Below are 16,219 nucleotides of genomic sequence, written 5' to 3' on the forward strand. Positions count from 1 at the left end.
TTCTTTTGGCCTTCAACCAAAATCTGCAAATTCAGTCAATTGGAATGCAACACAGAAAGTCGTTCATGTACGCAAACTCTATATTACGGTCTCAATTTGGATTCTGAATTTCTATCATAATGAGTAGTCGATAATATTCATAGGACAAAGACTAATCTCAACTAATTTAAACACAATGAGAGACAACTATACAAAGCCATAGTTTGGGTGGTATACTAGGTCAGTAGACTAATACTTCTTAGTCTTATCGATAAAGGGAATCTACTATGACAACTCACGAGTTGCAAGGCTCAAAATCAACACAACATCAAAGCAAGGTGTTGTAGAAATTGTTCAAGAGATTCAAAAGAATGACCAGAGGGTATGAAATGATTAACTACAAGGTCGAACAAAATGACCTCGAGTAAGAACCCGTCTGGCTTTTCAACCGAAAGTTGAAACATATAAGTTTTCAACCCAAAAGACGTCTACTGAGATTTGGATCATGTGGACTGGCCAGGTCCAACATCATCACTTCCCAGTCACACGGGAAACATTGTCCCGAACTTGAGAAGTCGTGGACATACTATACATAACGAAACTTGAGTTCGTAGTGGCAGCTTAAAGCTCAAACTTAAGGTTCTAGTCCTATTGAACTAGACTCTTATTCCCCAAGGTCTACATACAGACAGTCGAACCATATTTTCTTATATAACTTGTAGACCCAAAGACATGGGCAACAGTCCAAAGGCGTGTATACTGAGCTATAACAATTCTTATGTCGTCGTCAAAAGCTATACTAAAATCCCGATATGCCCGGGTAGTCTCTGCTGGGTCAAACGCGGAGCTTTCCTAACTATCGGAATATGCCTGGACGTAACCCTCTTTAATAGATAAGGGAAAGTGTGAGTCTTCTTATACGTAAGTAGACGTAAAACTCTTAAATGTACAAGGTTATGAACATACTATGCATAACAAAACATAAGTTTCATTAAGACAACTAAACTTATTTTAAGGTCTTCTATTCTAGTGGACTCGGATCCCATTTCCCATGTATGTCACAAATATATATATATATATAACCCGCAGACAATCAAATCACGCCCTTTTTATAATCTATCGTGTAACATAAGTCGATTCGATGTTCCATCGTGTGTAAACATTCGAACGTAGAGACTTATGCTTAAACCCTTGATGCAATGTTTGCCTTGAATTCATCTTGTATCATCATTCCGTGCTTTTCCTTCAACGCGTACATGTCTTTTCATTCCTCTTTGTAATTCAAAAGAACCATTGTTTTCTTGTGGAAGCTGAAATGCTCTAAGTTCTCTATCATTCTTCTAAATCATCACTTCAAGAATCTAGATTGTAGAGATATCCTACTAATCCAGCAGTCTATGTTCTTTTAGAATCGTGATCATGCAACTTATAGCAATCTATGTTTTCTGGGGAAAGCATGTGTCAATTCTCTATCATTCTTCTTATTATATCATCATAACTGCAATGATATGCCATGAAAGGCAAAACATTCAACATTTCATCATAGCATGCTCTTTACATAAACATCTTCATGAAACAGTTTAGAACAATAACATCTTTAAAACGTTGTAACTGCAGTTACCTTTTTCCTTGATTGAGCACGATGCAATGGAGTGTTGAGCGGTGTCGTATTAACCCACGTATGTCTAGTGAATCAAACTAGACTTGGCTTTTTAGAATAAGGTTTCTAGTGCCAGAGCAAACGAACTGCTCTGATACCACTCTGTCACAGCCCACTATCCCAATGACGGGTTAACCGGGGTTATGACTTGGGGTGAACAATAAGAAACGGAAATTAAAGGGGATTTACTAAGTAACCAACATTAATAACAAACTAGTGGTATATATATATAACCACTTGGGTAATTCACAAATGAGTCTGCCATAACGACTAGACCCCAACTGAAAGTTAATTAAAATGAAGTAGTAATAAGTTCAAGTAGAAATGATAAATAAGTCAGAGTGTTTGCAGCGAAAAAACGTGTGAGTTATGCATATGGAGATGCATACTCAAGGTTTCATTACATAAACATCAAAAGGGAAATCCGCTCAACACCGATCCATTCCATCGCCTGCTCAACCTGCACATTTAGAAATACATGCAGGGCTGAGTATAAAAATACTCAGTGACATAAGCCGAAAATACAACATGCATACATATATAAATTGAACTGCCAACAGTAACACACAGGGGTTTTCTTGAATGACCTGCGCTTACTAAAACATTTCATTCATTTTCATAAAGGTGGATGCGCATCCCATTTTCAGTCTATATGATCCATATCTGTCCTTTCTGTCACGCGCCGGGAAGGAGGCCTCCTTACCACGGACGCCAAGACCGGTCGCAAGCGACTCGCGGTCTCCATGAGTGTACACGTTAACCCTAGCTAGCGACCTTTGTCTAGCATAGGATCCCAATTGGATTTCCTTTAAAGTTGGCGAACCAACACAGATAGAATACATATAAAAAAACATAAACATTTTTGGCAGTCAATCATTTCATAAACATTTCATTTCATTTCATTTCATGAACATTTTATTTTCATTTCATAAGAGTCATTTATCATTTGGGCATAATAATAAACTGAAATTAACAGTTAAAATCATCTCATGCATATATTCGTATAAGAGGCCTACGACACGCAGGGGATCTCTATATACGTATAGTAAAAGTAATGCCCACCTCAATTGTTCTTAAAGCTGGCGTGGAGTCGTTTCTTCTTCGGCTTCACTTTCTGTCGCCCGGACCTTCATTGATGAAGAGTCGATAAGTTCGTGAAGAAATTGTCATAAGACAAAGTCTAATTCTACGTGCCTAGGGTATCTTTTAATGTTTTAGGGTTCTAGCATCCATAATTCGTTACATTAAAGACAGTCAAAAATCAATCATACCTCGTCTAATCTCATTCAAACACATAGGCAACACAAACACATAAGGCACATAAGAATCACAATCAAACATCATCAAAACATGCTCTGTTTTTACACTGACTCAACTTCAAAATTTAATCTGTTCTGACTCCGACATCTCCTGGACTCGAGACTCATATCGAAAGAAAGATCTTCGAGTCTAGTTTCATATAAAAAAAACGTAGAGTCGAAAACTCCTAGTGGTTTGAGAGATATGACGTTTTTACCACGATCTACCATGTTCGGCAGTCTTGAACAATCGAAAACTTGGATTTTTGAAAAATAGTAAACGTTGTCAAACTGGGCTCAACTTTGGTGGATATCTAGCTAACACAATAAGGTTAATACCATAAAAATTTGGAAATCTAGATCACACAGGAAGCTACTGAAATGAATGACTCTTTCCTCTGTTCTCTGAAATTCTCGGTAGTAATGTGCAGTTTAGGTTTTGCATTTTAAAGAAGTATCAAACGAAGTTGGAATGGCTTGAAATTTTACCAGGGTACTCAAGACTCATGTAGGGACTTGCTATAAAATTTTCAAAGCTATTAGACATCGACAAACCGTCGATCACTGTAGGTCAGTAGGCCTACGAAATTCATATTTATAAGTCCTTAAAAAAATAATTTATATAAATCAAGAAATAAGAGTTTAATCCCAAAAATATTCATTAAAAGTCCATCATAATTTAAATAAAAGAACGGACCTCATTTAAAATAAATAGTCCCAAACTCGTTACGCACATATACTAAATCTTTCATGAAACATCCTTTAAAATAAACTTTGATACATAGAAAATAATTCAACAACTTGAGCTCTTAAGAGGTTGCTTTGCAACAGACATCAAATCTGCTTCGGATCTCCAAATGAGGCTCCAAAAGACATTCTGGAAACTAGACATTTCAAGGATCATTCTCCAATTTGAATCGAATGAAAAAAAATTCAAACGAGCAAGATATGCCCTCTCAAAGATGGGTATTTAACAAGCAAAAATCTGAAAATTTCAGATTTCCAGATTACAACCAAGTCAGTGGGCTTTCTTTAAAAATTCATATCTCCCTTTACAAAACTCCACTGGGAACCCCAAGGGTCAATCTGGAAACTAGGGAGAGATCATAACACTCTACAGTTGGATTTACTCCAAGAACATTCATAGTTTAGAAGATATGACTGTCTAAAGTTCAGTGCACAAAAAGAGTTCAAGTTTGGCAGATTTAGAACATAAATCGGAAAAACCACTTTAGGCTTCACCAAAAATTCTAAAACTGAACAAGTAAGTTCCCAACATGTCAGTGAATATTCAGTAGAAAGATAGGCTTGAGAATCAAAGATTTAAGTCGGCCTTTGCCACCTCAAAGTCGTAGGTTTGTAAAATCTACTGGATGGTACAAGGAATAAGAACTAGATTTCAAGAATTTATACCGGCTGTTTCCCTTACTCAACAATGGTGAGACCGATGTCAAAAGAAAGATACGGGAGTCTAGCGTGACATATTCAAGTTTCAAAGGTTTTCACCGATTGAAACTTTACTTATGGCCTCCCAAAGATTGTTTACCAAAAATGTATTCCAGATAGGCAGTGATGTTTACAAATTCATAAATAAATCATAAGAGCTCCAAACCTTCTGAAATGTTACCAAAGTATAGAAAACATATGAAAGATGATACACAATTAATTTGGGAATATTTGGGAACCGTTTGGATGGCTGGAATCGCCTTGCAAAACACTGCCGAGCAGTGTGCTTATGGCAGATTCGCTGCCTTACCTCATGCACGGTTTTTTCACCCAATAAACTCTACCAAAATAATCATCCAAAATCATAAAACATATCCTCACATTATATAGCACACAAATATGTAAAAATCCATGGCCATAAAGCATTTTCAGTTGAGAAAAAACAAAGAAAAACTCACCCTCGAAGCACAACCTTCACTCTATAGTTTTCCCACACTCTCCCTTGCTTTGCTACTTCTCTTGGGGCTTCAAAGGCTTCTATGGAGTGTGATAATGGTGGGAGAAAAGTTGTGAGAGTGGGAGAAAGAATGTAGTGGTGGGGGAAAAGGAGTAGTGTGGTGGAGAGGTAGGAGTAGTGGTAGGGAAAAAGATTAGTGGTAGGGAAAAGAAAATATTAGTGATGGTAGGGAAAAAGATTAATGGTAGGGAAAAGAAAATATTAGTGGAGGATAATGGGGTGTTACATTAAGTAAATATAAAAATGTGGTGTAGTAATAACCCATGTGTAAGAAAAAAAATATATGTAAGACTAATCATCAATTAATAAAATGCTAGAGCATAAAACTCTTGTGATCAAAATTAGAATAAATAGCACTAACATTAGTGCACTCTCTCAATTTATAAATACATCATAGGAAAATAATTTGAGAAAAATATTGATGGAAAATTTTTATAACTCATCATTCCTAAATTTCTCGGTAAAAATAAATAAATACATAAAATTTTTTTTTTCGATTTGAAAACTCAAAATAAATCTTTGAGCTCCATCATTCTCTTAATGGACTCAAAATATATTTTGAGTGCATCATCCGTTGAAATAAAAATAAAAATAAATTATCACGTTTGTAATCATCAAATTCACATAAGTCCGTATTTTATTAATGGATGATGAACCCTAATTACCATAAGAAATCCTTAAATCAATAATTAAAAGTCTATAATCCTTAATAAAAAGTCGGGGCATTACACGAGCAGAGCTGAAAGGCCGAGCAGAGCTGAAATGCCGAGCAGAGCTTAAATGCCGAGCAGAGCTGAGATGCCGAGCAGAGCTGAGATGCCGAGCAGAGCTGAAATGCCGAGCAGAGCTGAGATGCCGAGCAGAGCTGAGATGCCGAGCAGAGCTGAAATGCTGAGCAGAGCTGAAAGGTCGAGCAGAGCTGAAAGGCCGAGCAGAGCTTAAATGCCGAGCAGAGCTGAAATGCCGAGCAGAGCTGAAATGCCGAGTAGAGCTGAAATGTCCGAGCAGAGCTAAAATGTCCGAACAGAGCTGTTTTTAGAAGCCAGAGCTGACCTAGAAGCCAGAGCTGGCTTCCAGAGCAGAGCAGATCGCAGAGAGAGAGAAAGAGAGAAGAACTTTGGGTGTTTGAATCGTTATACTTCTTTTCCCCTTGCTTACACAAAGGGAGTTTCTTTTTCTTAAAATGGCCGTTTAGAACACCCTAATGAAAACGAATCAATATAGTAATCACTAGATCTCACGAGACGAAACCTAGTTGGTCTACTTGCCTTAATAGCAAGGACTGGAGATAGAATTTCCCTTAGTATCATCTCAGTCTAACAAAAAGAATATGAGCCATGCATAATTGCATTACGCATCCTCATTTATGTTAGATTTTTCCACGGTCTAAGACCTTGCGTTATTCTTTTCAATCAAGGTTGAACGCAAGAGTTAAGGCTTAGTCGTAAGTCACCACTACCAGGTGAGGCTTTCTTACGTATAAACTAAAACCATATCTTAGAATTGTTAAGACTTTATGCTTATGAGTTTTGAAATGATTGTCAACGCCTAAATGCTTTATGTTTTGTTATTAATTGCCTATCTGATGTTAATCGAATTCGGGTCCTGAGCAGTTGATAGCTATCTTGCCAGGGCTAGTGTACACCCTTGTGATCGTGAGTCATCTAGCGGGTTGGCCGATCATAGTGTCCGTAGAGGGAGGCCTACCTCTCGGCACGAGTTACTGATATGGTGATTAATGATGTTAAAATGCCTGCGCGGGTTATTTATGAAAGAAATGGTATTTTTGTAGTAAATACGAGTCTTTAAAGGAAAACCCTCGTATCTTACTACCGATGAAAGGCTTGACAATAAAATATTATGCATGTATGTATTTTTCGGCAAGTGTCCACTAAGTACTCCCGTACTTAGCCCTGCATGTATTTCTAAATGTGCAGGTTGAGCTGTGATCGGGGATGTGGTGTGCAAGCGGAGCTTTTGTCAATCTAGGCCGAGAGTTTCAGAGCTGAGTATATGTCTTCATACATATACTCGAGTTGTTGTTTTTCCGCTGCGAACACTGATTTTGCCAGATATCATGTCATTTATCAAAACAATATGTATGGTTTAACAATGTCCTCAAACTCCTTAAGTACCCGTTTGGGTTAATATTATGTATGTCTCCTTTTGACCTCCGTCAATATCTGTTATTTTAATTTGCTTTTCTTATACAAACGTCGAGTCATCAAGAGGTTAGATATGCCCCTTTCTAATCCCGCTCCTAAATCCCCTCCCCTCGTCGCGATTTCCCCGAGTTCGCTATCCCTAGCGGGCGCGGCCGCGGCCGCGACATTGATCATGGCGACACTCAGTGTTATCCCCGATCTAAGATCAAGGATTGTTAGTATGCAAAGGGAGGATGAGAAATTGGGAAGATTGCGAGTGAAAATCCGTACTGAGAAGCTTGATTCATACCAAGAAGCCGCAGATAATGCATTGATGTTTGAGGGAAGAATCTGTGTACCCAATGATGAGAAATTAAGAAATGAAATCATGAGCGAGGCTCATAACACGCCTTACGCAGAACATCCGGGAGGTACGAAGATGTACCAAGACTTAAAAGCAAGATTTTGGTGGGAAGGCATGAAGCGAGACATAGCTTCATTTGTAGAACGATGTTTAGCTTGTCAGCAAGTGAAGGCGTTGCACCAACGACCTTATGGCAAATTACAGCCGTTGGAAATCCCCGAATGGAAATGGGACCACATTGCCATGGACTTTGTCACTGCTTTGCCAAAGTCGAATAAAGGGAATACCGCCGTTTGGGTGATCATAGATAGATTGACGAAAAGTGCTCACTTCATACCGATTCCTATCACGCATGGATCTGAAAAGTTAGCTCAAATATACATTCGTGAGATAGTACGTTTGCACGGAGTTCCAATGACGATTACCTCCTATAGAGATACAAAGTTCACCTCACGTTTTTGGATGAGCTTACACAGGGAATTGGGTACTAAGTTGAATTTTAGCACAGCTTTTCATCCACAGACGGATGAGCAGTCCGAAAGAACTATACAAGTTTTGGAAGATATGATTCGGACTGTAGTGTTAGATAGAAGAGCTCAATGGGAACAAGTGTTACCCCTGATTGAATTTGCCTACAATAATAGTTTCCAAACGACTATTAACATGGCACCATGTGAAGCCCTCTATGGAAGAAAATGTAGATCTCCGCTTTATTGGGATGAAGTAGGAGAAAGAAAAGTGTTAGGCCCTGACGCAGTGGAAGAAATTATCACAACTTATAGACAAATTCGGCAACGAATTAAAGAAGCTCAAGATCGCCAAAAATCTTATGCCGACACTAGACGCACAGAGATTCAATTCGAAGTGGGAAGTAAGGTCTTTTTGAGAGTTTCCCCTTCTCGAGGGATTCACCGATTCGGTATAAAAGGAAAACTCAAGGCTAGATTTATAGGCCCATACGACATATTGGAAAAAGTAGGCCCTGTTGCCTATAGACTCGCGTTACCTCCAAATTTCGCGAATATTCACAATGTCTTTCACGTGTCGCAGTTGAGAAAATACGTGTTTGACCTGAAGCATGTTATTCATCGAGAGGATATATCTCTTGAACCGGACCTGAAATATGAAGAAAGACCCGAAGCTGTGTTGGATAGAAAGATCCAACAATTGAGAAATAAGTCAATTGCCTTAGTCAAAATACAATGGCGACATCACGGGCAAGAGGAAGCAACTTGGGAATTGGAGGATAAAATAAAGGAAAAATATCCAGACTTGTTTCCCGAAGGTGAGATTTCAAATTTCGGGACGAAATTTTTTTGAGGAGGTAAGGATGTAACACCTCGTATTTTGAGAAACTATTTGTGCCCTAGCTCGATTTAAGTTGAGTTTAAATAGTAGCTAGAGGAATTATGCACGTAGGCGAATAAATGAGATAAGAATTATTTTGAGAGTTTATTAGGAGGCGATATTATTTTCTCGGGTCTTCTAAATTTATTTTCGAGAAACCTATCTTCGCCCTATATTTTTAGTTGAAATGTCTATGTGATATTAATATTTTACGTGGTAGAATATTCACATATGATTTATTGACGCATTGTTATTATGATATTAGTAATATCATAATTGAGAGAAATTTTCCTCACATGAATATATATATTCTCATGAGGTATATATTCCCACACACTAAATAAGTGTTATAATTATTCAAGCATATATATATATATATATATATATACCTCTCCCTTTCTCTCTCACTCTCTCTCGATCTCTCTCTTTCTCTCTCGACCTCTCTCACTCCCTCTCTCGGCTCTCTCTCTTCTCTCTTCTCTCTTCTCTCCCTCATTACTCATTTCTCCTCCCATAAATGAAACCCACATGCCCACATTAACAACTCCCCTAAGTAGCCAACCTAGTTTTAGCCAACACAATCCCTTATTTTGAGATCACACATGCACATGCACAATCTCTCCCCCCCCTCCCTCATGCTCGGCTCTCTCTCTTCTCTCTTCTCTCGTTCTCTCTTCTCCTTCTCCTGCACCATTAAGAGGATGACATCCTCACCATTTATCATCCTAGTTATTGCAAGATACACATTAATGAAGCAAATCACACCATCACATCACCTCATCAAAGCAAGCTCTCCTCTTCTCTTTCTCCCCCCTTATTTTCGGCAGCCCTCCACTCCTCACTCCACCACACTTCTCTCCTTGTTTCACCATTTTTGGAAAGAGTTAAGGAAGCCAAAAGTGTTCTACCTTCACACTAAAGCCATCAAGTGTGCTCCAATCTTCAAGCACAAGCTCCAAGCATACTACGCATCATCTTCTACTCCACCTCCATTGATCTTGTTGGTAGCAACCTCAATCCTCCTCTTATGTTATGTATATATTTTCATGATGTATAAGCATGTATATTGAAGCATATTGAAGCATGATAATCCCTTCTCTCTACTGTTATGATTTTCGAAAATGTTGGTGAAAGAAAGCATATGAACTCCTTCAAACTTTCCACTACTCCTCATATGCTCATACACCTCTACATGTTAGATGCATGAGAAGGGAAGATATTCTTGAAAACCCTTAAGAGGGTTATATGTTATGATAATTGAAGAATGATGAGTTCTTAGTGTGAAAATGCATGAGAATGGTGGTGAAATTGTAGATCCATGATCAGTGACGGAGGGAGGGGGGTCCAGTGGGGGCACTGGGCCCCACTGGAAATTTCAAAATAATTACTAATATATATATAGTAATATTTATATTTTTAGTTAAATATATGTACTTTTAATTCTAAAAAAAATCTCTTTTTTTTCCTTAAAACAATCATAAATTCACAATATTTTTTAATTTAGGTGGATGTTATTTTATATTGTTTGTTATTATTTTTAATTGAAAGAGTAAATTTGAATTTTCAATTATCTATAATGAACGATCATAAAGAAAACAGTAAATTTTGAATTTTAAATGTAACTTTTTTTATAATCACCTTGCAATTTACTTTCCATGTTTATTTTACTTTTTAAATTATGTTATAGATTGTTTGTTTTAGTTTCTTTATTAATAATATTTTTTAATTATAACTTGATTTTATTATGTATTACATATTATAGTTTTCCTTAATAAAATTCCCATTTAATATTAGATATTATAGTTAATATATTTATGTAATTAATCTTAGTTCATATCAGTTATTAGCTCAAACCATATGCTAGTGAATTAGTTTTCATTTCTTTTTTGTATATATGTTATTCGTATTTACATTATTAATGAGGATTTAGTATTTCTTTAGTTATGCGAAGTAGTGCGTTAGTGAATGAATCCAATTATTACTTTTGTTTTCAGATATCAAGTTATTAATTATTATTAATAATCCTAAATTTTGTTATGTAAGTTATTAGAACATATTTTGATTAATCTTAGTACCTCAAATTGAAAGAGATTTTTTTGATTCCATTTATTTTAAATATTACAATGAAGTTTTTATATTATAATTTTAGAATACTAAATGTAAAAAAAATACTATATGTTATAATATAGCAATGGCTAGCTATTAATTTTAAACGATGCATTGTACATAAAATAAATTGATAAAACAATAATTTTATTTTTAATTTATATATATATATATATATATATATATTATTTTAAAATTATTACAAATTGGGCCCCCCTGAAACAAAATCCTGGCTACGTCACTGTCCATGATGATATGTGTAAATGTTGTTATTTCAACCATTTTGAGAAATTTTCTTACGTTCTGGACTGATGAGTCGACGAGGTTTCCCTCGCCCAAACATTTTCTTACAGTGTGTAGATATATGTGTCTTGAGAATGCTGGTAAAATTTCAAGTCATTTGGACTTCGCTTATTACCATTTTAAAATATAAAACTTTTACTGCGCATTTCCGCCGGAAATTCAGAAGGGCAGTCCCTAGAGTCACACTTTTCAGTGACTTTCAAACACATTCAGCCTCCCAAATTTTTATGACAGAAAGATACATGTATTATACCAATGCAAATCAAATTTCAAACCTTTTGGACAACTTTTACTATTTTTCAAAAATCCTAACTTCCATTCGTGCAAAACTACCGAATCTGGTAGACTGTGGGAAAACACCCATATCTCTTAAACCACTTGGATTTTTTTACTCTACTTTTTTTTAAACAAAACTAGACTCAAAAAGGTTTTCATTGGTATAAGTCTTGAATCCAGGAGATTTTTGAGTTAAAACAGTTTATTCGTTAAAGTTGAGGCAGAGCAGAATGGTAAAACTGTAGGAGTCCGAAAATTTCTACTTTGAATTTGTTTTGAGGATTTCAAAGTTTTGGTGGATAAATACACCATGTTATGTCATGAAAATACTACTAGAAAATTTTATATATTTATTTCCAATATTTGAGAATTATTTACAATGAAAAAGATTTCAAGTTCATAGAGTGACTTTTAAGTCACTTGAGTATTGAGATAATTCATATATATATTATGGATTAGTTGAGTAATTTGAAGCATGAATGACTATGTGATTTATATGAATGCTATTTACCTAGGATTGAGAGTCTTTTAATTGGATAAGATATCCAATTAAATTGGGAGGTCCAATTGGGTAAATAGTAGAGAAGTTATAAGATGAGATTAAGCATTGATGCAAGTATAAGTATTAGATATTAGTTAGATTAATTTCTAACTAGAGTTTATTTTGTCACATGGCAATCTAAACCACGTGCGCCACCAAAGGTTCGAGTGACGGCCGGCGTTAGTACGACTCTGAGCGTTACGTCATTGATCCCTGAGACAAGTGGGCTTTATTCAAACTCTATTATGGCTAGCTACCATGATAATGAGTTCAAATGAAGCATGTTGAAGCATTATTGATGAGCATTATGAAAATTGTCAAGTTGCCATATTTATTATTGATGAGAATGAGATGTGGTATGTTGCCTCTATGAAAGACATGATTATGATCATGATGCAAGATATCGGCCTTTAACTGATCTATATGACAGTAAAGGTTTTGTGCGCAGAGGTGATCGTGAACCGTCTCTAGTCGGCCGGTCACGGTGATTTGAAGGAGGCCTCCTTCTCTTCACCTTATATATATGTTATATGAGTTCTCATAGTTGGCACATACCGTGAATATATATTGTCTGCAGACTAATGATATTATTATGATGATGCAAATGAGTTTATGACAGAAAAACATGAACAGGTATTTTAAATCTCCGCTAAATCCTGTTGATGCATTGAAAAGGGCAAGATTGACATATAGCTCTAAGAGCAACATTTCAATTATTTCCGGCATGAGTCCACTGAGTGCTTTTTGGTACTCAGCCCTGCATGTATTTCTAAATGTGCAGGTCTGGCTTGGCGCGAGGATGGGTGAAGGCTGTTGGAATTGTCAGTTGGCTTGTGTCTTTCCTATGTCTCATACTTATCTTTATAAGCTTTGACTCTATAAGAATTTGAACTCCCTGCTATATGTCTTCTTCACACATATAGTAACGCATCTCGCTGCATAACTCTGATGAAACTCTTATTTAATTTGCTTATGCCTGTAATATCCCATAAGGGAAAATACTTCTCAAACCCTTGCTAAGTCTGCAATTGCTTATTTATGTTTTACCCAAGTAAGTAATTATATTTTAGTCTTGAAATCCTTCTTTAAAATGAGTAAAGTTTGAAATTGCTTCCGCTAAAACAAGATGTATTTTTATTTCTTTCACTATTTCTTTTATTAGTCGTACGATACTTGGTATACGCTATCACTGGCTATATCGGGCTGCGACACCTAATAACTTGAAGATTTCATCAGTCGGATACCATAGGCCTACATTTTGTGTGCCTTTGAGATATCTTAGAATCCTCTTAGTTGCATCCATGTGAGCTTCCGTTGGGTCTGACTGATATCTCGCACAAACTCTGACTGCAAAAGCTATATCTGATCGACTCGCTGTAAGATATAGCAAAGATCCTATGATTTCTCTGTACTTTGTAGAAGATACTGATTTCCCTTCCATTCCTGGATCAACCTTCCAGTTGGTGTTCATGGAAATCTTCACAGTCTTCATGTGTTGTACTCCGAACTTATTGATCAGCTCTTTAGTGTACTTCAACTGATTGATCAGTATTCCATCTTCAGTTTGCTTTACTTGCAATCCCAAAAAGAAATTCATTTCTCCCATCATCGACATCTGGAATTTGTTCGTCATGATTTCAGCAAACTTCTTGCACAGACGTTCGGATTTGGATCCGAAGATAATGTCGTCGACATAAATTTGAACCAGTAGGAGGTCTTCTCCTTCTTTCAGTGTAAACACCGTCCTGTCCACTAATCCTTTTCTTGAATTCTTATTTAATCAGGTACTCTGATAGAGTATCATGCCAGGCTTTTGGTGCTTGCTTTAGTCCATAGAGCGCCTTTTTCAATTTGTACACCTTATCTGGTCCAGCAACCTCAAATCCTGGAGGTTGTTCCACGTATACTTCATCAGTGAGCACTCCATTGAGAAATGCACACTTGACATCCATCTGGTGTACCTTGAACCTTTTATATGCTGCGTAGGCTAGGAATAATCTGATTGTTTCCGGTCTGGCAACAGGGGCGAAGGTTTCATCATAATCAATTCCTTCTTCTTGGTTGTACCCATTTGCGACTAGTCTCGCCTTATTCCTGACTACATTGCCTTTCTCGTCATTCTTATTCTTGAATATCCACTTCAGTCATTACATTTGCATCATTTGGACGATCCACCAATTCCCAAACTGAATTCCTGTTGAATTCATTGAGTTCTTCTTGCATCGCAGTGATCCATTGGGTAGATCTCAGAGCTTCTTCAACATCTTTTGGTTCAGTTTGTGATAAGAAACAACTGAAATGCTCATCTTCGTCGATTTAATTTTGGTTGATATCGTAGACGAGGTTGCCCATAGATCTTCGAGTCTTCACGCCATCTGATGGTTCTCCAATGATGTTGTTATTTGAGTGCAGCTCGAACCACTTCCTGTATTTCTTGATCGCTTCTGGTGAAGGTGGAGGCTCTTCAGTGAGAATAGTTCATGGTCCATCAGTTGTCGACTGAAGTTTGATAAAAGGTTCAATTTCTGCTTGAGCAGAGAACTGCTGAGTTATTGGTGAATTTAGCTCCACTTGTACTTTAGTTTTAGCTTCTTTAAGTTTCTCAATGATTTATGCTTAATTTACTCTATTTTTAAGGGTTTGTTTGTGCGTGTTTTAAGATAATCTTCTAGAAATTGGTGCGTTTATGGTGTATTATATGCTTTGCAGGAGATTTAGGCTTTCGAAATGGAAGAATGCAATTTTGGAGAATTTTGGATGAATTTGGCGTTTTCTAGATGTTATGGTCTATGGAGTCAGAGAAATCACCGTTCCTCTGAAGTCAGAGAAATCACCATTCTTCTGGAGTCAGAGAAGTCAAAGTCCAGAGCAGAGAAGCGCCAGCGTCAGAAAAGCGAAGTGCCAGTACAGCGAAATCAAGTCTCCAGTGCAGCGGAATCAATCGCCAGAGAAATCACCATTTCTCTGGAGTCAGCGAAATCAAGAAGCCAGTGTAGCGAAGTCATCACCAGAGGAGTCAATAGTTAGAGCAGCCAAGCAAAAGGCCATTACAGCGGAATCGAGAAGCCAGAGAAATCACCGTTCCTCTAGCGATACCAGAGAAATCGCCATTCCACTGGCAACCCATTCCTCTGGCGATACCATTCCTCTGGCGTGACCCGTTCCCCGGGTAACATCCATTCCTCTGGCGAGAGCTGCGAATTCGGCGAGAGTAGGAGTATTTTCCGGAGCACGCATCCAGCTGGAGAGTTGCCTTATTTCACACGATTCTATTACCTTTAGAATTCTACTTTGCATGGCAACTTTCATGGTGATCCGAAGGAAATCTGAAATCTATAAATAGGTCCTCTTTTGACCTATTGAGAGAACCACCCAGAACCCGAGCATTCATATTTTCAGTTTTCTAGCTTTAGAATTTTATTGTTTTCCAGTTTTCAAGGCTTGGATCAAGATTGAAGATTCAAGCCGCTACTTCAGTTTTCATTCGGTTTTTATATAATTCGTTTTTACAATTGCGCGTTCTTTTTAATTATGTTTATATTTTATTTTGCTATGTCTAGCTAGTTTCCTTTAGCTGATTCTAGGGTTTGTAAATAGTTGATTGAATTTATGTGATTTATTTGTTAATACCTTTGTGCCTTCCAGTTTATGATTCATAATTCCTGGTGCTTATTTTCTTGTGAATTATTTGGCCAATAGTTTGCATGTTTAGCTATTCGGTTTGAGACCTAGCGGAGATAACTGTTTAGTGGATTCAGGGATGTATGATATGATTTTAACCTTGAGACCTAACGGAGATAGAGAATTTACTAGTCTACGATCGTTGCTGCTCTAGCGAGAGTAATTGATTAATTAAGTGATCTCTCATCATAACTGGATTAAATTGGTACATAGGATTAATAGATTTATTGCATAGATTTAGTTAATGAATTTACTACCCTAGGATCGGTTGTCTTTTATATTTGATATTTCTTACGTGATTTTAATTAGTGTTATATTTGCGTTTTAGTTTAAGTCAACCAATCTCTACGTTATGTTGCCTGTCTACTGCTTAAGTTTGTTTAGGAGATAGCTAAAGTAGTTTCGTTGTGTCAGTCCCTGTGGATACGATAATTGGTTACCAATTTGTGCTACAATTGCACCGTGTTAGTTGCGGTAATTTGTTGCTAATAATTTAGTGATCACTCAGTTGGTGGAGTTCCCCCTTGAGTATGGGCTTCAATTGGACCTTTAGTTAC

The 16,219-nt window shown here is 37.0% G+C and overlaps 1 protein-coding gene and 1 long non-coding RNA gene across 2 annotated transcripts; both read right to left on the minus strand.

Moving 5' to 3' along the window:
- Positions 1 to 1,841: 1,841 nt before the first annotated feature.
- LOC130996726 (uncharacterized) lies at positions 1,842 to 5,045 on the minus strand. The gene is made up of 3 exons (XR_009092763.1): positions 4,842 to 5,045; positions 2,702 to 2,766; positions 1,842 to 2,099 (listed from the first exon to the last, which is right to left on the minus strand). It is a non-coding gene; the product is annotated as an uncharacterized LOC130996726 (long non-coding RNA).
- Positions 5,046 to 13,167: 8,122 nt separating this feature from the next.
- LOC130998463 (uncharacterized mitochondrial protein AtMg00810-like) lies at positions 13,168 to 13,614 on the minus strand. Its single transcript, XM_057923883.1, has one exon. The coding sequence runs from the start codon at positions 13,612 to 13,614 to the stop codon at positions 13,168 to 13,170; it is 447 nt and encodes a 148-aa protein (XP_057779866.1).
- Between the last annotated feature and the right edge of the window lie 2,605 nt (positions 13,615 to 16,219).

The sequence above is a fragment of the Salvia miltiorrhiza genome, chromosome 8 (genome assembly GCF_028751815.1).
Source record: "Salvia miltiorrhiza cultivar Shanhuang (shh) chromosome 8, IMPLAD_Smil_shh, whole genome shotgun sequence".
NCBI classification, from domain to species: domain Eukaryota; kingdom Viridiplantae; phylum Streptophyta; class Magnoliopsida; order Lamiales; family Lamiaceae; genus Salvia; species Salvia miltiorrhiza.